This window comes from Xenopus laevis, chromosome 7L (genome assembly GCF_017654675.1).
Source record: "Xenopus laevis strain J_2021 chromosome 7L, Xenopus_laevis_v10.1, whole genome shotgun sequence".
In the NCBI taxonomy this organism is placed as follows: Eukaryota; Metazoa; Chordata; class Amphibia; order Anura; family Pipidae; genus Xenopus; species Xenopus laevis.
This window is the reverse complement of record NC_054383.1, coordinates 112,824,478-112,850,263: the sequence shown is the minus strand read 5'-3', so window position 1 is coordinate 112,850,263 and position 25,786 is coordinate 112,824,478. Positions and strand designations below refer to the sequence as shown.

The window sequence follows — 25,786 nt, the reverse complement described above, 5'->3', positions numbered from 1 at the left end:
AGAACAGAGAAGCAGTCAGGAACAACAGTTCAGAGATTTCTGGGAAATAGGTGAAGGCAGCGGGAAATGTAAAGAGGAGACAGAAAGAAATGAACCATGTTCTACCTTTTCCAGCAGCTGTCATAATGCCCACGGAGGGGCTTGCAGCAGGGCCAGGCTGGACCAGTGGGAGGGCCTGAGGCGTGGCAATCATCTTTGCATTGGTGGGTGGAAGGGTGAAGTGAATGCTTGCAGCAGTGCCCCCTGGTAGTTGCTGTGGGATTGTGGGTAATATGTACTGCACTTGGGTGATGCCTCCCCTCCTGCTGGCTGTTGCAGGAAGCAACTCTGGAGGTTGCAGGATTCGTAGAGGCACCGCTCCGTTGGAACTCCCTGCAGGATTCTGGGTAATAAACTGCAGGGCTGTGACAGGAGCAGTTCCATTACCGGTAGTGGGTACTGGCTGCCTGTAGCTTGATGCTCCCACTACTAAGTTGGTTAAAATTCCACCAGCTGGCTTGCTTTGTGAGTGAGGAGAATGGGCTGGAGATGGCAGTTGCTGCATTGGCTTTCTGTCATGTGCATAGAGCACCCCAATTCCCACAGGTGATCCAGGTATTCTGCTCTCACTCAAATCACTGTTGCTTCTGCTCACAGGCAGAGGTTTGCTTGCTATGGGCACAGGCGTGCTGCTAACAGGTTTCACTACATTAGTGACTACTGTGGATGCTGGTTTTAGACCTGGGGGAAGAATCCCCTGACCTTGAGGATCCGACACTAGCACTGTGCCTACACTGGGAACTGGAGGGCGGCTGTCAGGCATCCCTCTATATCCTTCATAAAACTTTGGTGCAGATGAATACATGCTACTGGAAGGGTGATTAGATGGTAAACTATGCAGAACCAGTGGCTGAGGAGGGCCACTAGATATAACAGATTGAGTGCTGTATTGGCCAGTGGGTACAGCCCCATCCCCTACAGCTTTCTGTCCCCCATCAACACTGCGCTTCCGCTTGTAGCTGGCACTAGGGTCCACCATAGTAAAGCGTACTTCTGGATTACGTTTGGTGTGGTGTTGAGTAGAAAGACGAAGAGGGGGTTTTGCAGGTGCTAAAGGGGGATAGCCACGTGGGTAAGAAGTCTGTGGATGGTCATTGGTCTTTGGAGACTGTGCCATATTCTGTTGTCTTTCTGACTTCAGGTCTTCATTTGAGACAGGGAAAGTCCCTGACAGGGAGGATGTTCGAATAACTGGTGAGAACACTCTCTGGGGTTGCACCTAAAGTGTGATCAGAAAGTAAAGAAATAAATATAGTAGAATATATTCTTTTCTCCCAACAGAAACCTTGGTTTCACATGTTAAATGTGTGCCACATTTTATAATATGTGCTATGTAGTAAACATCGCCTGTCTGGCTGGTGTACTACCTATTCCTATTATCGACCTCTGTTTGTTTTATTATCTATTCCTATTATTGACCTATTACTACTATCGACCTCTAGTAATTAATCAAATACGTTTTGAAATTTTATAAATATACTCTTTTAAAATCAACACTCACTTTGCCCTCTACTTCGTCTCCAGATCTGCCATCACTGTCGCTGTCTGTCACCCGCTCCTTACATTTCAAGTCAATATCAGGACACCCAAAGCCATCATCAGCTGCAAAGAGAGAAAAGATTGGAGAATACAATAGAAGGACAGATTAGAAATAGACCAAAAAATTACCATTTTTTGTAGATGATCATAAATATAAAAGTGTGCGACCTTACCTATTACATCATCATCCCCATCTTCACAGATCACCATCCTCTCCTCGTCACTGGTCATGTCCTCGCTTGCTGTACGTTGGGGGTGGTAGGAGCCAGGCAGGGAAGAGCAGGCTCGGGAAGCTGGGCATGTGGGGGTCTCACTATGAGCTGGGACTGGAAACGATGTGGAGTCTGGTCCCCCAAATGCTGCTTTCTGCACTGGATAAGGGGACCGATTTGAGCACATCTGTGGAACAAATGCTAACATTAGCTTCAGCAGCCATCACAATATGCCTCTTAATGTCACATTATACAGACCCAATCTTGTAATCCATGGAAACTAATAACAACTTGCCTACATCTGTACAACTGGGTTACACTACTACTACTTCTTCACAACTTAAAGGAAAACTATACCCCCAAAATGAATACTTAAGCAACAGATAGTTCATATCATATTAAGTGGCATATTAAAGAATCTTACCAAACTGGAATATATATTTAAGTAAATATTGCCCTTTTATATCTCTTGCCTTCAGCCACCATTTCGTGATGGTCTCTGTGCTGCCTCAGAGATCACCTGACCAGAAATACAACAACTAACTGTAACAGGAAGAAGTGTTGAAGCAAAAGACAGAACTCTGTCAGTTAATTGGCTCATGTGACCTAAGAAATATAGTTTGTTTGGTATGTTTGTATGCACAGTGAATCCTACGATCCCAGGGGACGGCCCTTATTTTTTAAAATGTCAATTCAATTTATGATTACCCAATGGCACATACTACTAGAAAAGTAAATTATGAAAATGATTTATTTACATGAAGCAGAGTTTTACATATGAGCTGTTTTATGCAATATATTTTTTATAGAGACCTACATTGTATGGGGGGGGTATAGTTTTCCTTTAATATCACATTATACAGACCCAATCTTGTAAATGAAATATACAGCATAATGCCAAGATAATTAGTGTTGGGTAAGTCACTCATTTCCCCTGGGCAAGACTATAATTTATGAGAGCATAGTATAATTCTTCAGATATATTTTTATTCAGACTTGTACTCGGAATGCTTTAGCCAAGACAAACAATATGGCTAGTGCTACATAACAGTCTGATAATAGATAATAGTCTGATAATAGATTGTATGTGAGAGTAGCCTATTTGCATAGATTATACTCACATTCTTTAGTATCTATTTCAGGAAAAATAAACAGAGCATTTTGAACACTAGTGGCTGCTACTATGTTTATGGGAAAAAATTGTGTGATGGCTAGTGGCATTTTGATTGTCGGTACAAGTAGCTGAATTCAGAAACAAACAGTGGTTTGCATACAATGATATATGAGTGTTTCAAGCAAAACATGGGTGTCCAAGGTGATTATAAATGTCGCCAAACGAGCGGATCTCTCCCCGATATGCCCACCTTGAGGCGGATCCTAACGATGGGTAACGGGCGGTCAGATCGCGGGACCGCACCAACGAACAGAAGCTACCTCGATCCGACCGGATTTTTAGTCCCGTCCGATCGACATCTGGCCGACTTTCGGCCAGATATAGATCGGGCGAAGCCCGTTGGAGGGCCCCATACACGGGCCAATAAGCTGCTGACTTGGTCTTATCAGGCCGTGTCTGGCCACCTTTACTCCACTATGGCTGGGCCCAGTGAAACATTTTGTGGTAGCTGTTAGTCACTCAACTTATATTGATACTTCCCTCATGATCTATACCTGTTTGAGCTCCTGCAGAGCCTGGCTGTCCTCTCTGTGTTCTATGCTCTGCACTGCACTATGAGAAAAAGCTCGTGGCCGGGATATTTGAGTAGAAGAGCTTGAAGATGGAGGCAGGCCACTTGCCAGAGCTGAGGTGGAGGCTCCAAGCTTTGACTCAGATCCTAAGAGGAGACCTGAAGGTGGAACCTCTGCAGCAGCTGTAAAGTTACAAAGACCAACTATTAATTGTATGAAGATGTGGAAAAATGTCTGTACGAGGAACAGTATGCAATGATATTTATCGTATTTGTATCATTATATTCTTACCTCCAGCAGCTGCCATGGTTCCAGTCTCAGACATGCTTCTCTCTCTCATCTCCTTATGCACATCCCATGGACCTGGCATGACCTGTTTTACGTCAGAGCTGGACTTCTTACGGTCCTTGTTGCACCATTTCCAATCTGGGTGAGCTTTAAAGTGCGCTTCTTTGACCTGAAGAATGAATGAAGAACACAGGGCGCTAGACCAAGCTTTACATTAAAGGGAAAATCTATATTTATAATATTTGTGTTGTATTCTTCTTTTAAATACCTAAATATGAATGCACATGTATTGTTGACTCAGAGTGATGCTTCTCTATCTTATAGATATTAATGGGAGGTTCTATATTTTTGCTTCAGATGAGTTAAACCTCAAAAAAACAGTACCACAATATCGATACCAAAAAAATGTTGCAACCAGAAATGCCAGTCCTACATAAATCAGAAAACTTTATTTAGACTATATCTACAGTCATATGAAAAAGTTTGGGAACCCATTTTAATTCTTTGGAGTTTTGTTTATCATTGGCTGAGCTTTCAAAGTAGCAACTTCCTTTTAATATATAACTTGCCTTATGGAAACAGTAGTATTTCAGCAGTGATATAAAGTTTTTTGGATTAACAGAAAATATGCATCATAACAAAATTAGACAGGTGCATACATTTGGGCACCCCAACAGAGATATTACATCAATACTTAGTTGAGCCTCGTTTTGCAAATGTAACAGATTCAAGATGCCTCCTATAGCCTTTGATGAGTGTCTGGATTCTGCTCCTACGTTGCTTCAAAATTCAACCCCTGCATAACTTTGTGACTGATGCTTGAACATTATCCTGAAGAATTTGTTGATACTGGGTTGAATTCATTCGACCCTCGACTTTAACAAGGGTCCCAGTAGTCCCTGAACTAGCCACACAGCCCCACAGCATGATGGAACCTCCACCAAATTTGACAGTAGGTAGCAGGTCTTTTTCTTGCAATGCGGTGTTCTTCTTCCGCCATGCAAATCGCTTTTTGTTATGACCAAATAACTAAATTTTTGTTATCAGTCCAAAGCACGTTGTTCCAAATTGACTGTGGCTTGTCTAAATTAACTTTTTCATACAACAAGTGACCCTGTTTGTGGCGTGAGTGCAGAAAGGGCTTTTTTCTCATCACCCTGCCATACAGATGTTCTTTGTGCAAAATGCACTGACTTGTAGAACGATGTACAGATGCACCATCTGCAGCAAGATGTTCTTGCAGGTCTTTGGAGGTGATCTTTGGCTTGTCTGTAACCATTCTCACAATCCTCCACATATGCCGCTCCTGTATTTTTCTTGGCCTGCCAGACCTTTGTTTTACAGCAACTGTGCCTGTGGCCTTCCATTTCCTGATTACATTCCTTAAAGTTAAAACTGACAGTTTAAACCTCTGAGATAGTTTTTTGTAGCCTTTCCCTAAACCATGATACTAAACAATCTTTGTTTTTAGATCTTTTGGGCGTTGCTTTGGATCCCATGCTGTCACTCTTCAGAGGAGAGTCAACCAGGACTACTTGCAATTGGTCACCTTACATACCTTTTTGTCTATGAAGTTCAAGGCTTAACGAGCTAATCCAACCAATTTGTTGTTGCCAGTAATCAGTATTGAGCAGTTACATGCATTCAAATAAGCAAAATTAAACTTTTGCACAGCCAATTTGATTTAATTTCATACAACTGAATACTGCTTCACTAAAAATCTTTTTTCAGAAAACACCCCAGTACTCAGATGTTCCTAAGAAATGAAAGACATACCACTGTTATCTCTTTTGTTGAAAGTGGAGTAAATTATTATGCAAGTTGAGAGGAGTTCCCAAACTTTTTCATATGACTGTATAATATGCTTATGCTGAATATCTATACTTGTTTTGATATCTTGAATCCAGCGGTTTGTTAAAAATAAAATAAAGACAATCTGTTTTAATTGAAATACTAATATTATTTTGGTCTATGCCAAATTTTCAATCATAACTGTGCTAAGGCAGGGAATCTGACAACTCCAATCCAGCAACCTATATACTAATGCTTTATGATCTAATTAAGGTAAATAAATAGAAGATTAAGCCCTTTGGGATTCCCAATTGTCAGTGATCTAGAATTAAACACTGTTATAGGACCTACCTGGAAGGCCAGGTCATGGTACTTCTGTTTTTCCTTTGGTCCTAGAGCATACCACCATTCTCCCAGGATTTTGCTGACTGTGCGGTTGTCCTGATTTGGGTGGCGCTGATGTACAAGTGCCCGATGTCGCTTGCTGAAGATCATAAAGGCATTCATTGGCCGTCGAATGTGATCCTTCTCCCGCTGCTAGAACACAGAAGAGTAGGTAAAAAGCTGTGACTAATCTATTAAGACAGTGTTGTGCATTTTACTGTGCCTATTAGCCCTTTGGCTAAGAATGGAATACAGTTTTAGTTCAACCCAGCTCATCCCAGATCCAGAATATGAAGAATCCCCTTACTTTATTGGGGCTGCGCCCATCTTTCTCTGAAGAGGAGTCTCTTTCCTTAGGCAGTGCACTTAATGACTGTGTCCGACGTTTCCCACCATGCACAGGTATCTGCAAATCTGGTGGCCCAATAGGAAAGAATCTGAGACGGAGAGATAAGAGATTATTCAGCTGGGAATGCAAGATAATTTTATAATGATTAAAGGAATTGTTCAGTGTAAAAATAAAAACTGGGTAAATAGATAGGCTGTGCAAAATAAAAAATGTTTCTTATATACTGTAGTTAGTTAGCCAAAAATGTAATATATAAAGGCTAGAGTGACTGGATTTCTAACATAATAGCCAGAATACTACTTCCTGCTTTGCAGCAATTTTGGTTTCCACTGAATGGTTACCAGGTAGTAGGCTTGAGGGGGGGCACATGGGTCATAACTGTTGCTTTTGAATCTAAGCTGAATGTTTTGATCAATTGCAAACTCACTGAACAGTTATGTCCCATGTGGTCGCTGACTAACTCAGAGTTAGAGAGTTGAAAAGCAGGAAGTAGTGTTCTGTTATGTTACTCATGCAGTCACTCCAGCCTTTATATATTAAATTTTTGCCTAACTAACTATATTAGAAACATTTTTTATTTTGCACAGCCGATCTATTTATCCAGTTTTTTATTTTTACACTGAACTATTCCTTTACGGGCAACTGCAAACAAAGCATTTTGACTGCAGTCATCTTTTTAGATTAAACTGTGCCAATTGGAAAAACCTGCAACCATTACAAGCCTGTCCCATGATAGTGAATGGGAATGGTGACACCTGGGCACAGAAAGAGAACATGAATGTCAAGAACATGAACACTCCCTAATTGCTCTTATGTGTAGTAAGCAGCATGATTTTCACACATGCAGGAGCAAAGAAGCAGCAGCATATGTACAGTATATGCAGGGTGTGGCATTGATCATAGTGATGTATTAGTGAATGCAAGGACTGCCCACTATCCACTTCTTCAAGTGTGACTTCATCAAGCGGTTACTTACGCATCATCATGGTCACTCTCGGTTTCACTGTCTCCTCTATGGTCCCCTGTTGTTGTTCCCTGGGTCAAGCTCTCTTGGTGCTGTGACTGCTTAGCAGGCTCCTCAGTAGGTGGAGGCTGAGCAACAATGTCCGTGTGGTGAACGACTCGCCTCTCATCCTCAATGCTTGCCGATGGCATGGAATCATGTGAAACTGATGCAGATTCTGGTGGTTCTGCAAAGGCCAGATAAAAGATAAAAGTCTGGGTGACTACTGAACACTGCAGACTGACTGGTGCAGAGAACAACAGGAGTAGACTTACCTTTACTCTGATTTGAGGCTCCAGGATGATTGACAGGTTGCTGAGCCTCTGTGGGCTGGACGGATGAATCTGGTTGACTTGGGGCCAGAAAAGGGACCAGTGAGTGCCAGGGAAACACTGCCACAGATCTTGGCTCTACGTTAGTCCATACTGAAACACAGCAGAAGAACAATCAGTCGTGCAAAAAAGAAGAGCATTCTGTTCTAATGTTATAAATCCTTTGCTTTGGCATTCTCATTCATAGACAATGCCACATATTTCACATATTCTGTCTACCCGTGCATTGTTCTCCATGCAAATTGCACAGCACATAATAGCTGTATAGTCAGTAGCTGACTGGTGAACTTAATCGAATGTTGGGAAGCAAATCATTTTGGCTCTGAGGGATGGTGCCAGGCTGTCTTGTAAGAGAGCAAGTCCTTAAATAACCTGAGTAAACTGAAGTCAAAACACATTTAGAGATAAAAGTCCTTCCAGATTGCATTATGATAAGTTTAAAGGGGGAGAGAAAGCAGAGGTGAACATTTGAAGACAGATATTGGGTGGCATCTCTGATAGAACGAACACCCGTGGGTATGGCATAACTTTTCTGATCAATAACTGATCAAGTTTGTTTACTTATCAGGCAGATCCAGTAGCTGATTATATTTCACCGGTCTCCCCATACTACTTATTTAACATGGGTCTCACCCCCAAGGGACCCCAGTTATTATTCCAACAGTCACCTGAGTCCCCTCGAAGTTGGGGCTTGGTAAGTAGGTGCCCTAAAGAAAAAACGGCCAACTAACTAAATTGCACGTCCAGCAACATCACTGATCTTGCCTGGCCACAACCTGTTACTCCCAAAAATCCACTGCTTTTACCCTACCCACTCCCCCAAAAGCTCTGGCCCTTACTCTTCTGCAAATTGGACCTTTTTATCTTACTGTGTCCCCTTTGCTATGGGGCCTCTGACTGGACTCCCCAACCTGATGGCACCCCGGGGCATGATATTCGAAGGAACATAATTTGGTAACAATTAGGGATGCACCGAATCCAGGATTCAGTTCAGGATTCTGTCAGGATTCGGCCTTTTTCAGCAGGATTCGGATTTGGCCGAATCCTTCTGCCTGGTTGAACCGAATCCAAATCCTAATGTTTTCCCCTTCCCAAACCTAATTTACAGATGCAAATTAGGATTTGGTTCGGGATTCGGCCGAATCTTTCGCGAAGCATTCGGGGGTTTGGCCGCATCCAAAATAGTGGATTCGGTGCAATCCCTAGTCACAATGTAGATGGCCAAAATGAGTGATCTGATCATGTGGCAACTTGACCAACACAATGTTTATTTAAAACTAAACTTTCCCATTAGACAAGATTTACACTGCTGCTACGGAAATCCTTAACTGTTATAAACCTGTTCATACACTGGCTACGCAAGCCAGGTCTCCGTACATTTGACTCATAGGCCAAGTGGACAGTAATGATAGAATCTGGCCATTCACAGACATTCAAAATAAATTGTAATAAAATATCAGGATGGTATATTGAAACTGAATATAACCAGGTGCAATCAATGCCCAATTGGTAAGGTCAAAATAAGCCATAAGGCTCTACCAAATCAGGACAGGTGCAGTCAACTACTCAGATCTGCATAGTCAGTCTTTGTACACCAAATGTTGCTGCACTACAACAATCCCGCCAACTAGGAAAGTGCGTCAGTAGTGTTGCACATCTAGCTTGCACTTTATTCTCAAGGCAACCGTATATTTAGTGAATGTTTATTGAACAGTTCCTTACAACTGCAGTTTTTGGTTTGAGATTCCCTTTAATTTATCATTTTAATGGTGATTTTATGCGTTGTGAAATGCTTTGTTTGCACTGGTGCTAGTGCAGTTGCGTGCCACGTTCCAGCGAAGTCATACGAGCGAAGGAACGGCACAAGCTGCAGAATCAGGAAGTGCTCCATTGTTCTTGTTCCTGTTTTCTCAGACTTGCACCGGCCACGGGACAACCTCAGTGGGGGTCCACTCTACACAAAAAAACTGCTCACATTCAGTGGATATTCTGCAGCGCCTAAATAAAAACAACATACTCTAATGGTAATGCCACACAGGGCTAATTTGTATTGTATAAAAATGCAGCACGGCTTGTGGCACGACTTGTGGCCCCCCGAAAGCCAAAAGTTCTAAATGTTAGGCCATAATTTATACAGCCCTATTTAATATATAGACAAACTTATATAAACTGAACTAGGGAAATGGCACAGATACTAAACAACACAAGCACTGCTGTCAATACAAGATGACACACTGTGAGATATAGTCCCAGCAGCAGGTGGGCATGTAATGGGCACAGTGGGGTAGCATCTCTAGGAGCCCCGTTTGTCAAGCGATGACATACTTGCAGGGATAATAGACTCGATTCATGCTAAGCTTCATACACAGTGGTCAGGACTCGTGTGTTTGCAGTGCTAGTCTAAGTTTCCCCCGTACGTTAGTTGTGACCATAATACAGATATTTGTCACTGAAAGGTACAAATAAAAGGGTCTTATAATGAATAAACAGCACTGCAACATTTTCTCTCCCCAACTAGGCCACCCTGCCTGCTGGGAGCTCTTTAAAAAGGCCACCCTTCCTTTAGAACAGGGGTCCCCAACCTTTGGCCCATGGACCGGAGTAGGGGGTCGGGGAGCCGGTCGCAAGGGGTTGGTGTCCAATTCGTCAGCCCAGTTAAAGACTGTCCGTGGCCCGGCGGTTGGGGACCCCTGCTTTAAAAGCACTAAAGATAGGGCAACCTACCTTCTGGGAATATAACAACAAGGCCACCCACTATCAAGCAAGGAAATTACAGCTGTTTCATCAGACTATTTGGTTGGACATAAGTAACTAACTAAATAAAAATTCATAGCTTCCCTTTAAAAGAAAACCATCTATATGGATCCAAACTGGACATTTATGAACAATGAAGATAAGTCTACTCTAGCCACGACAACGGTTTTTACACCTGCGCCTGCTCCACCTCCCTCTGGTTGCACCAGTGGCGTAACTATAGAGGAAGCAGACCCTGCAGCTGCAGGGGTGTCAGGAGGTATTGGGGGCCCCATAATTAATGAGAAATTTCAACACATATTGGTAAAACAGGACAACCTCTGGATATGTTGGAGGCCCTAAAATGTATTTGCTGTAACATCTACTTACGCCACTGGGTTGCACCACAGGGAAGGACCAACATCAGTGGAAAATGTGAAGCAGTGGGGATGATTTAGTCCTGCCCCACTACAGGGGTAATTTGCCAGCCTGACTCCCCCAACCCGTCTTTAGCCCAATGGCACACACAGCAGTTTTTGGGCGGATAATGCAAATGGCACCAGTGACGTCCTCCCATAGCCCCCATTGACCTCAATAGGAAATGTGTGAAAGTGCAGGGTGAGCTCTATCCAGGCCAAAAGCCCTTACCAGATCATTTTTGGCCAAAAATTTCAGGTCAGTGGCATTTTTGGCCAAAAATTTCAGGTGGGGGGGTTTGGGGGGGGGGGGGGTGTGTTGTGTGTGTGTGTGTGTGTGTGTGTGTGTGTGTGTGTGTGTGTGTGTGTGTGTGTGTGTGTGTGTGTGTGTGTGTGTGTGTGTGTGTGTGTGTGTGTGTGTGTGTGTGTGTGTGTGTGTGTGTGTGTGTGTGTGTGTGTGTGTGTGTGTGTGTGTGTGTGTGTGTGTGTGTGTGTGTGTGTGTGTGTGTGTTTTTATCAATGGTTTTTGAGTTATTTAGCTTTTTTGAGTTATTTATAAATAATGAAGGCCAATTGAAAATCTGCTTAGAATTGACTGTTCTATAACATACTAAAAGTTAACTTAAAGGTGAACCACCCCTTTAAGCCTGATGATATAGATACGCTTAAAAATGGTGTGTGTATGTGTCTAGTTTTGGATTTTATTGTTAACCCGACTAGTGCCATCCAACATAGAAATGGGGATGTGAAAATCATTGGTCATGTTTTAAAGAAAATACATAGTGTAATTTAAGTAATCTTTTTCCTCCTCTGATATAATATTACCCCCTCAGTCCATTTGCTGTGACTGTTTCATGAGTCATGCTCTGTTACCAGAACATCTAGAATGACACCCCTAATGCATAAATGACTACTGACAGGAAGTAGATACAGTCACATGATTACCAGGAAAGGGCTTTTGCATATATTCACAAGTGACATTATAACTGTTTACACAATTCGAGTAATTTGCTTATCATAATCCTTTAACTATGTGGTCAACATTGTTTAAGGCACCGGAGCAGGATCATGCACAAGGCTCCCAAGGAACCTGCCTATTACCCAATAAGGGGGGACCTGCCAGGGCTAGCGCACAGTTGCCCTGGAACAGGCACAGTTTTACTGCAGGAGGGGCACATGGGTTCTGACTTTCAGTTCAATAACAGCAGCTGTTCTATGGGGGTCTCAGCATGGATAGGTCCAAAGGTCCACACACGCACAACTTCTATTCTAAACTGATGAGGCCATTTGGGTTTCAGATGATAGACGTAGCTATCTCTCCTCCCATGGCCTGCCCTTTGTAGCTCACATCGCCGCATGTCTAACAACAATTTCTTCATTTAGGGTCTCTTGTTGACTGTACTTACTCAAATTAATTTGTATTCTCTCTACCTTTCATATCTGTTTTGTCTGCCATAACGATCAGTATAGATAATAACCACATATCCCCAGTTTCTCAAATTATCTGCCAAGGAGTTAAGGTGGCCATAGACGTTACAATTACGATTTTTCCTGGAAAAGATCTTTAAAAGAAAGATCATTAATTTCAATAAACACACATGTAGAGCTTAATTGTCAGATATACAGGTAGAAACAATAGAGTTCTACCTGTATCTGACGATTCAGCACTAACAATGTTTGGGTGACTTCAAAGACGCCCAATAATATTTTTGTGACCACCTGCTCGACAAGCCCACCGATATCCAAGTCTTCTGCCAATATCGGTCGATCAGGTCAGTTAGCAACAAGTTGCTCGAGAACCACTGGTTGGGGATCACGGCTCTGCTCAAAATGCCTTCTCTCTTTCCCTGATTAACGATTTACCCATTTTTACTACGTGTCAATAAGTAGACAGATTCTTTCCCTTTACACACACATCACCCCTACCTTATGTCTCATTCCCCATTCCTTTAAGACTGTAAGCTTTAGAGAGCAAATCCTCCCCCCTATTATGTCTCAACACAGTGCAGTCATAACAAAGTGTACCTGTTCTTCAACCTTTTAGGTTCACTAATTACCAACAAACTCGTACACCTCCACAAGAGATTGGGTAGCCAGAAGTGGAGAGTAATTTGACCAAACAGGTACCAAGGAATTGTAGTAGTCTGGGGGTGTGAATACTAGATTTAGGGTACTTATTTTTTAATTATAGTGCAAAGTATTTGTTGAGCTACAGACCTACCTTTGACATGGTTTAATTTTAGATTTAGATTACCTTGCCTTGAGACATCATACAATGCCTATTATTCTAGCACTGGGATGCTCTGGACAGCAGAAGAAGCCAAATAAATTTTGAAACTAGTTTCATGCATATAGTTGAATCACTGTTACAAAATTCCATTTTCTATACAACACAGGCCCCTAGATTTATTCTCTTGCTTGGGTTGCTAGACCAGCCCAAAAAACTACCATGAACACTCCGGTGCTGCCTAGCACAAGACTTCTACTTGGCAAAGGTGATGGATATTGAAAGCGGCATTGGCACGATCTGCTCCTGCACATATTAAACCATTTACAACGAGGGGCTGGGCCACGACACAGGAGAATGTGGCAGGGAGGTGCGGGGGAGGCAGGGAGAGGCTGGCCTGGTGCATTATCCAAAGCCCGCCCACTCACTCTCAATGTTGCAGCTCACAAATCTACACACGGATCAAGATTTTATGACAGAAAGCGGAGCGAGATGGAAAACATTGAACACATATCACAAGCTTTCCCATTCACATCTATGGTATTGTTGTGGCCTTCAGCATTCACAAGCGTTGCAGCTAGTTAGGCATGCCACCCGCTGATCCAAGGGGTTCAACATCTCCCATCAAAGAGAGGAGCTCAGAATCAAAGGAAGTCAAAGTTGTGGCAACTTCCATGGGCCATACATATAATGGGGGGGGGACATTCATATAATGGGGTGCCACAGGGAAGCAGCAGCAGGCAGCATTAGTGGGGGGGATGGGGCTCAATAAGGCACCAAAATTGACTCTTGCTACAGTTAAAGTGGCCATAGAAGCTTGTGGGAAGGGATGACCATACAACAACAAGTGTTACACAAACTACTATACTTCAGCTGTTAAAGTACAACTCCCAGCAGCCACCAACAGCTGCTTGCTGTCAATGAGGGGGGAGGCTGAGAGTAATAATCTAACAAGCTAAGTTCTATAGGTTGCACAATTTAACTAAAACAATAAAGAATGAGGTCCCAAAAAGTCTGCCCCACCACCATTAAAGATGGCCCTGGTGCTACAGAGATTACCGCTATGTCCTGCATTATTCATGATCTAGGAAAGTCATTCTAAAGGAGATAAGGTAAAGCTAAGAGCACCAAATCCCGAAATATCAACAGCATTTTATTTTACCATGGCATCCATAAGCCAACGAGGAGGCAAAATCAATACCCAGTGAAGCCAAGTCATTACTGGGTCTGTCAAGCTGCACACCACAAACTTGCTACCATCAACATCAGACCTAGCACTGAGGGGCACTCATTAGAATATTCTATGGATAAGTGCCATCTTGCCATTGGCCCAGCGCAATGAGTTGTTAATAAATGTGGCTTGAAGCCGCAGGGCGAGATGATGCTCTTATGGTGGTGGCAGATGTGGCTACTGGGGGAGATTAGTCACCCCCCGACAAATCGACTCTTCTTCTGGTGACTACATTCCCCTAAATGCCTTCCCGCCGGCTAGTAAAACGCCGGCGGGATGGCACTCGGACCGCTTCAGCTTTCCGAAGTCGCCCAAAGTTTCTTCGTGAGGCAACTTCGGAAAACTAAGTATAGAGTACTGTATCTTACTCTATTATATAGAGTATAAAAAGGCAGGCATAGTCCCTGGCTGCAGATGCCCATGTTTCTTGTTATTATAGCACACGCGCTGCTGCCCAGGGAATCCTTGTTATTATAGTGCAGAGTAAGAGCAGCACTAACCGAACATGCTGAGTCCACGGGGAGGAGCTGGGCGCTCAGATGAGGAGAACATGCTGACCACAAGCACGTTCGTCTACAAACTGGTCACGGTGGCCTGTTAAACCGCTATTGCTTTCTTATGCCAGCCATTCCCTGGCACCGCCAGCAGTGTGGGCCGTCTCTCAAGCTGTTTTCACACCTTTTCCCCCCAATATATCCAAATGTCCAATGCCCTGTTTAAGAGCTTAGGGCATCACCCGGTCCTTTAGTCGTTCTCCAGCGCAGACAATGTCCAAGCTCTGGGATATAGCAGATGGCAAGTGTCGCTTTCACAGAAGACCAGTCACAAGTAAAAGGTATGTGAGGAGTTGTGATGGGCAGCCGGGTTGATGATGTGCCAGGCAAGCTGGGGGTGACGTTGGCAGTGCTGCTGTGAGATTCACTCAGATGTCCTCTCTGATGTGGTACCACGAGGAGCAGAGCAGAGAAACAATAACAAACACTTGTAAAAGCGGTGAGGAGGGGAGAGCGCACTGTGTCAGAGATGCCGCTACATTCATATGACAGCAACTGGCAGTGCCCAGACTGAAGCAGCAGCAGCAGCAGTAGTGAGGGGGGCTACCTCTGTACAAGGCATCTTCTTTGGGTGGCACTTACATGCCCTGTGACTGTTCCAGGGGCTGCCCTAGATGCTCCTGTGCAGGTAAGATGAGGCAGGAGTGTAGTACTGAGGGATCCTACGCTGCAGTTTCTCTCTGTGAGGTAGGTTTGTTTTTTTTATGCAGCTTGCCCCCTCCTCCTTCTCAGCTCTTGGCTGTGGGTGTGTGCTGGGCCCTGCACTGCCTCAGGATGTCAACTTGGGAGAGCTCCGTTGCCTCTGCTCTGAAGCCTGTCCCCTCGATTCCCTCTAGCCTGTAACATGGTATCAAGCACCATTCACTCTCCTCCTCTGAGCCGAGAGCTGGAGCTATAGGAGGGGGGCAGAGGAGGGAAGCCTTGTGTATTCCCCCCTCCTTACGCATGCCCATTTACCGCTCTGCTCTGCTATTGGCTGGCCGTACCATGTCATTCACATGCAAATCAGGCTTCTCACTCACTCTGCCGTGCGATTGGCTGGCACAGGAATGTCAGTCATATGCAAATAACAGGCTGCACCCTTTGAACGCTGCTATTGGCTAGCCTTGCAGAACTCCCCCTAACAGAATGGTAATGAGCTGATCTCACCGAGCCCTGGGGTTGGGATTGGTGGGAAAGCAGCGGGGCTGGTTGTAGCCGAGGAAGCAGGTCACATAGCAGTGAGTGGAGGGGGAGCCCACTGGGTTGCTGTGACATAGGGCAGGAGGAGGAGGGAAGAGAATAGCTAGTGCTGGGGGAGGGGTGTGCACACACTGTCCTGCTACAACCTCATCACAGCACTCACATACTACTGGGGAGGGGGAGGGGGAGGCACAGGGAAATGAGCTCACAGAATGATGGGAAAAAAGAAACTAGAGAGGCCCCACTTCACATACTAAACCAAAGCAAAAACTCTATTATATTCAAACGAACACAAAGAACTGCAACTACCAGCACAGTACTGCCAGAGTAGTGTGGCTGCTGAGGGTTGCAGTTCAGCAACAACACTGGTACCAAAGACGTTCAGTCCTGAATTTAAAGGAGAACTAGACCCCCAAAATGAATACTTGAGCAACAGTTTATACCAAATGAAGTGGCATATTAAAGGGGTTGTTCACCCTCGAACAACTAGTTGTTTTCAGACAGATCACCAGAAATAACGACTTTTCCCAATTACTTTCTTTTTTCTATGGGTCACCGTTTTTCTAATATTGAAGTGTAAAGTGTCATTTTTCATCTTCTAAAGCAGCCCAGTAAAAAATAAGTAATGGAAAGTAATTGAAAAAAGTCTTTATTACTGGGGAACAATCTGAAAACAATCTTACCAAACTGCAAAATATGTTTAAGTAAATATTGCCCTTTTAAATCTCTTGCCTTGAACCACCATTTCGTGATGGTCTCTGTGCTGCCTCAGAGATCACCTGACCAGAAATACTACAACTCTAACTGTAACAGGAAGAAGTGTGGAAGCAAAAGACACAACTCTGTCTGTTAATTGGCTCATGTGACCTAACATGTATGGTTTGTTAGGTTTGTTTGTGTGCACAGTGAATCGTACGATCCCAGGGGGCGGCCCTTATTTTTTAAAATGGCAGTTTTCTATTTAGGATTACCCAATGGCACATACTGCTAGAAAAGTATATTATTATGAAAATGGTTTATTTACATGAAGCAGGGTTTTACATATGAGCTGTTTTATGAAATATATATTTATAGAGACCTACATTGTTTGAAGGGTATAGTCTTCCTTTAAAGCTGGACATACATAGGGTAACATCTCCAAACAAGCGGATCTATTCCCGACGTGCTCATCTTGAGGTGTGCGATATCTGGCTGATCCAATCATGGGCCCTAGGGCCCAACGATCAGATCACAATGAGAAGAATACAGGAGGTTGGATGGAGGACCGCATCAAAAAAATGATGCTGTACTCAATGGGATTTTTAAACCCACCCAATAGACATCTGGCCAACTTTCGGCCCGATATCGATCGGGGAAACCCTGTCGGCAGCTTATATCTGCTCTTGTATGAGGAGCTTAAGGGGCTACAGTCAAACCCCCAATACAGAAACTCAGGAATCTGTCAGCTCATGTAATTTCCTCCCTTTCAAACATAATCCCCTTTCACTGGGGACACTGGGTTGGTTTAACCTATTGTGCTCTTCTCCAGCCAGTTGTGCTGTCAGCAAGTTCTCCAGAGGTTTGTGAGACTATCACTCTGAGTTAGTTCTAGATTCTACCGGTTGCCTATATCTGCTCTATATTACTGGTTTTCTAGAAATATTTCCTAATCATTCCACCTTTTCAATAAAAATCAAAAGCTCTTGTTCCTGCACCACTTGGGATGCTGGGAGTTGAATGACTATTATAGCAAGCCACCTGATACACTAATGTATACTCCCCTGAAATAGTAGGCAGTGTCACCAAAAAATAATTCATAAATGTATCCAAAATCCAACCATACCAAAAAGGACCATGCTCCGTGGTCGCTGAGCACCTCCCTCCTAATTCGTTTCACACCTTCTCTGAAGAAGCGTCCAATGACATGAAACACGTTAGGAGTTGTAGTGAACCATGATTGGGCGTGTAATAGGTATTTTGGTTATGCTTTCCAAGTTTTTATAGTTTTTACACGCTGCACACACAAATCTGTAACAATGGATTTGGGTATAATACAAAGACAAGAAAGAGTGTGCAGCATTTGCTTGCTCTATGTATTTGCTCTATGTATTTCCCCAGTGGACAATAGTGTGTGTTTGTGGACAAAAGTATTCGCCTACCCACCCCTTAATACAAGGGGTGGGTACAAGAGCGGGTGGAGGGAAATGGGCCCCTACCAGTCCCCCTCTTTTTGTGAGGCCCCCTACTATCCAAGAGATTAAGATTCTCCCTTTGGGTATATTAGATAATTCCCAGTGGATTGCAGCCCCAGAAGCACTGCAAATACTAGAAATTGGCTTTAAAACGCTCATTCGCCTATGGGGAGAGTTAGTGCTACAATTAGTGGGTCATGCGCTTTTTCCTATAGAGAATAATAAAATATGTTTTTAGCATGTAGTTAGGCACAAGTCATTTATGTGGCATAATCTTAAACCCCTCGTAATTAGATATAATAATAATAACTCTGTAGCCTCGGTAAACAATTTAGCAAGCCACGTATGATGGTATGTACAAATGGGCATTTGCTATGCAGCACTAATGCATCCCACTGCATGGCGGCGCAAGTGTTAATGATCTCAGCCTACCCTAACTAAACACTGATTTTTTTTTTTTCTTCTATAATTTCCCTTTCCTGAGGGAACAGACCCACAGTAAGGGTAAGGCCAGACGAGGAGATTCGCGCAAAAGACGTGGCAATAAGTCGCCAGGCGACAAAATCTCCCCGAATCTCCTCGTCTGGCCTTACCCTTAAGATGTAAATGAATTAACACTGGCGGTTCCAAGAGGTAAAACTGAAAAAACTGTTCCGCATGTCACATTTATACACCCATTTCTAAGACGCAGCTGTTTTTTGTATTGCAGCACCACATGGGTTAACAGCACAGGCTGCAGCCAAATTGGTTGTCTGTGCACCTCCAGTCTCAGTAAGGACTTCCTTTCAGCACTTGCCTTACCATAAATGGGCATTAACCCCTTACTGTCCCCAGAGGCTCAGTTATGTACAGCACAGTGGGGATTAACCCTTTACTGTCCCCAGAGGCTCCGTTTTGTACAGCACAATGGGGATTAACTCCTTACTGTCCCCAGAGGCCCAATTTCATATTGCACAAGGATGATTAACCCTTTACTGCCCCCAAAGGCCCAGTTACACACTACACAAATCATTCCAACAAATGTAAGGAACTGGATTCGAGCTTTGAATATCTGGGATAATGTTGTGTGCTTGACTGATCTTAGTCTGCCCTGAGGGTCTGTAACAATTAGAACAGACATGAATGGCTGAAGGAAGACAAAATTAATCAAGGCCTCTACTTTTCTGCATTCCTCGTCTGCTCACCCTCAGGGCAGATTGAAATCAATTAACACTTTTATTGCTGTGTGGTGGAATTCTAAAAAAAAAAAACCCTATGTATCCCCATAGACGCAAAGATTTCTCTTGCCGAACGACCGATTTTAGCGAAGTCCGACCAATCCTTCGAAATTATCATGCGGTTAGTGGGATCGAACATCTTACTAGATTTGTTTTCCTGGCAAATCTTTCCGAGATAATCGTGATCTCACGATGACGATCTGATCTTTTAAAAATCTATGGCCAGCTTTAGGGCCATAAATCTATATCTTACATGGCTAACATGCTTTGTTTACTTTAAGGGGGTTATTTATCAAAGGTCAAGTTGTTTTTTCCACAAAAAAAAAACAAACTAACAAACAAGTTTTTGAGGGTATTTATGTGGTTAAAAAAACGACTTTTCGGGTTTAAATAAAACTAAAAACTTTTTTTTTTTTTTTTAAAAACTCAAATTTTTCTAGATTTATTACACCCTGAACCTGGAAATAGCTCAAATCCAAAAATACACCATCTAAAACCTGTTGAGGTCATGTAGGAGTCAGTGGCAGAGGTCCTTCCATGATGTTTGAGGGTTTTTTCAGTGGGTTTCGCACAAAAAAGTCTATCAATTCCAGCAATTCGAGGTTTGTTGTTTTTTTTGCCGAAAACTCGATCAATTCTAGTTTTCTGGTTTCTCAACTCGAATTCACTGTTTCGAGTTTTTTCTTAAAGTAGAAACCATTCCAGTTGTGAGTTCATTCAAGGTTTAAGGGCTCTTACTGACGAGTGGTTGTAGCTGCGCTCCGTTTTTCTGTGTTCAGCCGCAGGGGAGCGCAGGAATAGACGCATTACTTTTTTTCCAATGGGGCTGTACTCAAACAGGCGCCGAACGCAGGTTGAGACGCAACATGCTGCATTTTTCCTGCGTTCGGCACCTACACACGCCTGTGTGAGTACAGCCCCATTGGAAAAAAAGTAATGTGTGCTGAACGTAGAAAAACTGAACACAGGGGAGCGCATCTACAACTGCTTGTGAGTAAGAGCCCTAAACAAGCTCACAAAGCTCTAAAACTTGACCTTTGATAAATAACCCCCTAATTATATTGCAGGAAGTTCCTATTCATAGAAACCTTTCAATCTTTGGTTTTTCTATTTTTTCCCCTTCCTTGCCTTCAAATAGGGGTTCTGGTCCTCTCCTATTTATCCTCCAGTCTATTTTTTTAAACCTTGTTGCTAGGGTAACAACAACATCACTGCTTCTACTCCAATCTGGAGAGCTGCTGAAAAAAAAGCTAAATAAGAAAAAATAAATAAATATGAAGACCAATTGCAAATTGTCTCAGAATATCACTGTCTGCATCATACTAAAAGTTAATTTAACACTGAACTACAACATTAATTTGTATACTGCATACATGTATCCTGCAGGCAGCACTAGTTTCCAGGCAGTTATTTAACTCGTCATAATTACCTGCTAATAAGCTATTTCATGTGTGAATTTAATTATATTCATCGGCCAAACTTCATCCCATGGCACTGTTCTGCCTTTTCCTTAGTTGTTATGCCTGACTGTGCCCTTGTGCCCCATCCCTGGTTATGAAGGGTAAAGTGGCAATTCTAAGTTCCAGTTATTGTAATTAAAGTGCAGCGAATGGTTATACTGGTATAGGATCTGTTATCCGGAAACCAGTTATCCAGAAAGCTTCGAATTACAGAAAGGCTGTCTCGCACAGACTCCATTTGATCCAAATAATCCACAATTTGAAAAATGATCTCCGTTTTCTTTGTAACAATAAAACTGTACCTGGTACTTGATCCAGACTAAAATACAACAAATCCCTTTGCAATCAGAACAATCCTATAGGGTTTAATTAATGTTTCAATGATGTTCTAGTAGACTTAAAGGGGTGGTTCACAAGTTAACTTTAAGTATGTTATAGAATGGCCAATTCTAAGCAACTTTTTAATTGGTCTTCATTTTTTCTTTTATTTATATTTTTTGAATTATTTGTCTTCTTCATATGACTCTTTCCAGCTTTCAAATGGGGGTCACTGACCCCATCTAAGAAACAAATCCTCTGTAAGGCTACAAATGTATTGTTATTGCTACTTTTTATTACTCTTTCTTTCTTTCTTTCTTTCTTTCTATAAAGTCCTCTCCTATTCATATTCCAGTCTCTTATTCAAATCAATGCATGGTTGCTAGGGTAATTTGGACCCTAGCAACCAGATGGCTGAAAACTGGAGAGGTGCTGAGTAAAAAGCTAAATAACTCAACAACCGCAAACAATAACCAAATGAAACCCAATCTCAGAATATCTCTCTCTACATCATACTAAAAGTTAATTTGAAGGTGAACACCCCCTTTAAGGTATGAAGATCTAAGTTACAGAAAGATCCATTAGCCAGATAACCCCAGATAACCCCAGGTCCCAAGCATTCTGGATTACAGCTCTCATACCTGTAGTCGGCAAACAACTACAATCTAATATTTTCCTTTGTATAATAGTAACTGCATGTATAGGTTATACTTTGCCTTTAAGAAGGAAACTGACTGTGTAAGTCATCCATTGGCCACTGGGAGATATGCTGTGGGCTCCCTCGGGTCAGGCTGACACCAGTCTCGGGCAACCAAACTCCAGCATTTTATGTCACAGCCTAATAGCCCTGTCACTGTGCCAACGTCAAAGCCTAAATGAGCTGCACTGTAGCCACACGAAAAGGTTAATTTTCTTGATGTGGTCACTATTTTTAAAGGGGAAGGAGGGGTGAGTATTCATGACGTACTGATTACCTTAACTCTTGGGTGGTCCTCGCAACAGTGAAGGGGGTTTAAAAAAAATACTTATATTACGTCAAACCCAATGCCTTCCAGCTATTTGAGAGTTTGTCCATGAGATGCTGAGAATTATATTTCGATATTAACTTTTAGTATGATGTAGAGAGCGAGACAATTTGCAATTGGTTTTAATTTTCCATTATGTGTGGTTTTTGAGTTATTTCGTTTTTTTTTTATTCAGCAGCTCTCCAGTTAGCAATTTCAGCCATCTAGTTGCTAGGGATTATTAGGGATGCACCGAATCCACTAATTTTGATTCAGCCGAACCCCTGAATCCTTTTTGAATGATTCCGCCGAATCTGAATTTGAATATGCATATTAGGGGTGGGAAGGGGAAACATTTTTTACTTCTGTGTTTTGTGACAAAAAGTCATGTGATTTCCCTCCCCGCCCCTAATTTGCATATGTCAATTAGGATTCAGATTCAGTTCGGCCAGGCACAAGGATTCGGGCGAATCTTGCTGAAAAAGCTCGAATCTTGGCCAAAACCCGAAGCGAATCCTGGATTCAGTGCATCCCTACAAATTACCCTAGCAACCATGCAGTGATTTGAATAAGAGACTGAAATATGAATAGGAGAGGCCGATGAGTAATAAAAAGTAACAATAACAATACTTATATAGCCTTACAGAGCATTTGCTTTTTAGATAGGGTCAGTGACCCCCATTTGAAAGCTGGAAAGAGTCAGAAGAATAAGGCAAATAATTCAAAAACTATAGAAAATAAATAACAAAGACCTGTTGAAAAGTTGCTTAGAATTAAGCTGGCCATAGACGCAAAAATCAGATCGTACAAATCCTCGATTTGTACGATTTTTGGACCGTGTGTGGAGAGTCCCGACATTTTTCGTCCCACGGAGATAAGGTTAAAAGATTTCTGTCGGCTGACGATAATATCTCTGCATGTATCTGCTGATGTGATTTGTCAGGCATACTTTCGCACGATTGTTGTGAGGGCCAGGACATCGGCTGGTTTGTTCTCTTATTATTATTTTACCTGAATGATTAGTGGCAGGTCGGGAAAGGGCACCGACCGATTGTTCGTCCGATATTCTGCTCGTCTATGGCCAGCTTTAGCCATTCTATATAATACTAAAATATAAAGGTGAACCCCCCTTTAAGGGGACCCCACGCTGGCCTGCTGAGCATGCAGTTATGTCTCTGTGTTGTGTTTAGGGCCCAAAGGAATAGTATTATGCAGGCCAGTAATGGATGACGCACGAGAAATTATTTTAATGTGTTTTTTTTCCCCATTGCAGAAAAGAGTTGGGAGCCAGCTGCAGAATTTGCTCCACTTGCAAGTGCCTGGCTGTACCTGCTGGATCATCAGAAAGCTGCTTCTTCCCAGGATAGTGTCTTGTGCAGCGCAACTTCTGAGCAAAACAGGTCAACTTCCCCACATGTCTGGCCTAGAAATTGTGACAGGGCTCTATTTAGTGGGTACAAAAAGTGCCAACTGCCCAGGCCTTGCCCATTATGGGGCCCCCGGAGTTGGAGGGGATAGTAAGACACATTCTGGGGGGACACAGTTTTCTTTTCTGCATATTTACCTTCTTACAAATGAATGCTTCATGTATATAAACATCAATACGTAATAGATGTACATTCAAATGCTCTTATGTAATGCCCATTAAATTCAGTGTATTTATGCATGCTATATGGCAGCTCCTATCATCTGTACAAATACGAAGTGCAGAGATGGGATGATTTCCACACAGAAACATGTTACACCCTTATAGTGTAATGTCTACTTATTAAAGGAACAGTAACATGAAATATTTTTTTATAAAAAATTAGTTTGCCCTTAACGAAAAAAAAAACACCAACACACATTTAACTTTACATTCGCAATGACTTTATTAAGAAATATCATACCGATATTCCTCTTCTGAAAAGGCGACAATCATGTTTTTGTTCCTTTAAGGGGTGGTTCAGCTTTAATTTAATTTTTAATATGTTATAGAATGGCTAATTCTAAGCAACTATTCAATTGGTCTTTATTAGGGATGGGCAAATTTTTTCTCCTTGTTTCGCTGCGGAATTGATGCCCATAGACTTGTATGGCGATGTGCGTCAAAAAAAAAAATGACGCTCGTCCAAAACATTTTGACATCCATGAACTTTAATGGGCGTCGGTGACATTTTGCCGGCAGCAAACTTTTGGCGAAGCAAAATGGGTCAAATTTGCCCAAGCCTAGGACTCTTTATTAATTGTTTTTTTAATCTTTTTTTTAATTATTTGACTTCTTCTAACTCTCTGAAAGTGGACCTGTCACCTCCACATAAAAAACTGCATACCGTATATACTGGTGTATAAGCCGACCCGAGTATAAGCAGAGGTACCTAATTTTGCCTACAAACACTGGGAAAACATATTGACTCGTGTATAAGCCTAGGTTGAAAAATGCAGCAGCTACTGGTAAGTTTTCCTAAATTTGGTCACAACAAAAATCTAATTAATGAAATGGCTCACTACATTCTTTACATACCTCGTACTCTGGTCTCTGAAAAGCAAACAGCTCAGCTGCTTCATTCATTTGTTCTTCCTGCTTCTGTCCTGCTTGCTCAGCCCTTTAACCCCTCCCTTCAGAATTGTCACTGCTATCCCACAGCCACAGTCCTAGAGGGTATTAACCCCTCTGCAGGGTATTAACCCCTCTGCCACTACCCTTTATAGTCTCATAAATGACTGCTGTTCTGCAAGGAATTAAGTAAGGGATGACAGCCTCTTGATGAGCAGTTTATATTGACATTTAATGTACGGTACTGGACAGCTAAATTAGCACTGGTTATTTGTGTGCTAGCTGCACTGTTAGCACAGCCAAATGTGCAGTATAATTGCTCCAACAAGGTTACAGTCTGTGGTGGAGACACAGCCGAGCTGGGGGCAGTTGCCCAAAGAGCCCGAGGGTCCCCGGGGAGTGGGCGTTAGCCTTGCATGCTGCTGCCTAATTAGCTGCACTCGTAGAAAAAAAATCCGGTACCTGCAGGCGGCGGATCAGCCTGTCCCTCCTCTGTGTACGTGGGAGGCTACTGCTGCTGCCGAAACCAGGTCGGATTGTATCGCTGCCGAACTCCATCCAGATATCACTTCCTACACTCACATACCGGTACATGCCAGGACGCGCCGCTCCTCAAGTCAACGTGATCGCGCAAACAGTGCGCATTCATACTTCCGTCGTACAGTCACGCCTCTGCACGTCTTCCTTTTCATTGACTCCCAGGGGCGTGCACAGAGAGAAGGCAGCGGGAGAAGGCAGCGGGAGAGGGCTTGTCTGCAGGTACTGACTCGTGTATAAGCCGAGGTAGACTTTTTCAGCACATTTTGAGTGCTGAAAAACTCGGCTTATACACGAGTATATACGGTACTTAAAGTCCTTTGCAAATTAAACACGGAACACAAATTCTTTTTTTTATTAAAGGGGTGGTTCACCTTTAAGTTAACGTTTAGTGTGTTATAGAATGACCAATTCTAAGCAACTTCATTATTATTATTTTTTTTTATAGTTTTTGAATGAATTGCCTTTTTCTTCTGGCTCTCTCCAGCTTCCAAATGGGGGTCACTGACCCCATCTAAAAAACAAATTCTCTGTAAGGCTACAAATGTATTGTTATTGCTACTTTTTATTACTCATC

The 25,786-nt window shown here is 42.7% G+C and overlaps 1 protein-coding gene across 8 annotated transcripts in view; it reads right to left on the bottom strand.

The window, feature by feature from the left end:
• cic.L (capicua transcriptional repressor L homeolog) overlaps window positions 1-25,786 on the bottom strand; it is a 93,815-nt gene that overhangs the window by 10,098 nt on the left and 57,931 nt on the right. For 6 of the 8 annotated variants that reach the window (XM_018226304.2, XM_018226302.2, XM_018226297.2 and 3 more), the window contains exons 3-11: window positions 7,567-7,716; window positions 7,265-7,478; window positions 6,247-6,376; window positions 5,907-6,092; window positions 3,768-3,933; window positions 3,459-3,658; window positions 1,752-1,977; window positions 1,541-1,641; window positions 106-1,258 (exon numbers count right to left, since the gene is read on the bottom strand). In XM_018226304.2, coding sequence (XP_018081793.1) covers window positions 106-1,258; window positions 1,541-1,641; window positions 1,752-1,977; window positions 3,459-3,658; window positions 3,768-3,933; window positions 5,907-6,092; window positions 6,247-6,376; window positions 7,265-7,478; window positions 7,567-7,716 — 2,526 coding nt within the window. The remainder of the gene's footprint in view (window positions 1-105; window positions 1,259-1,540; window positions 1,642-1,751; window positions 1,978-3,458; window positions 3,659-3,767; window positions 3,934-5,906; window positions 6,093-6,246; window positions 6,377-7,264; window positions 7,479-7,566; window positions 7,717-25,786) is intronic. The other 2 variants (XM_041569537.1, XM_018226303.2) reach the window with 1 other exon arrangement.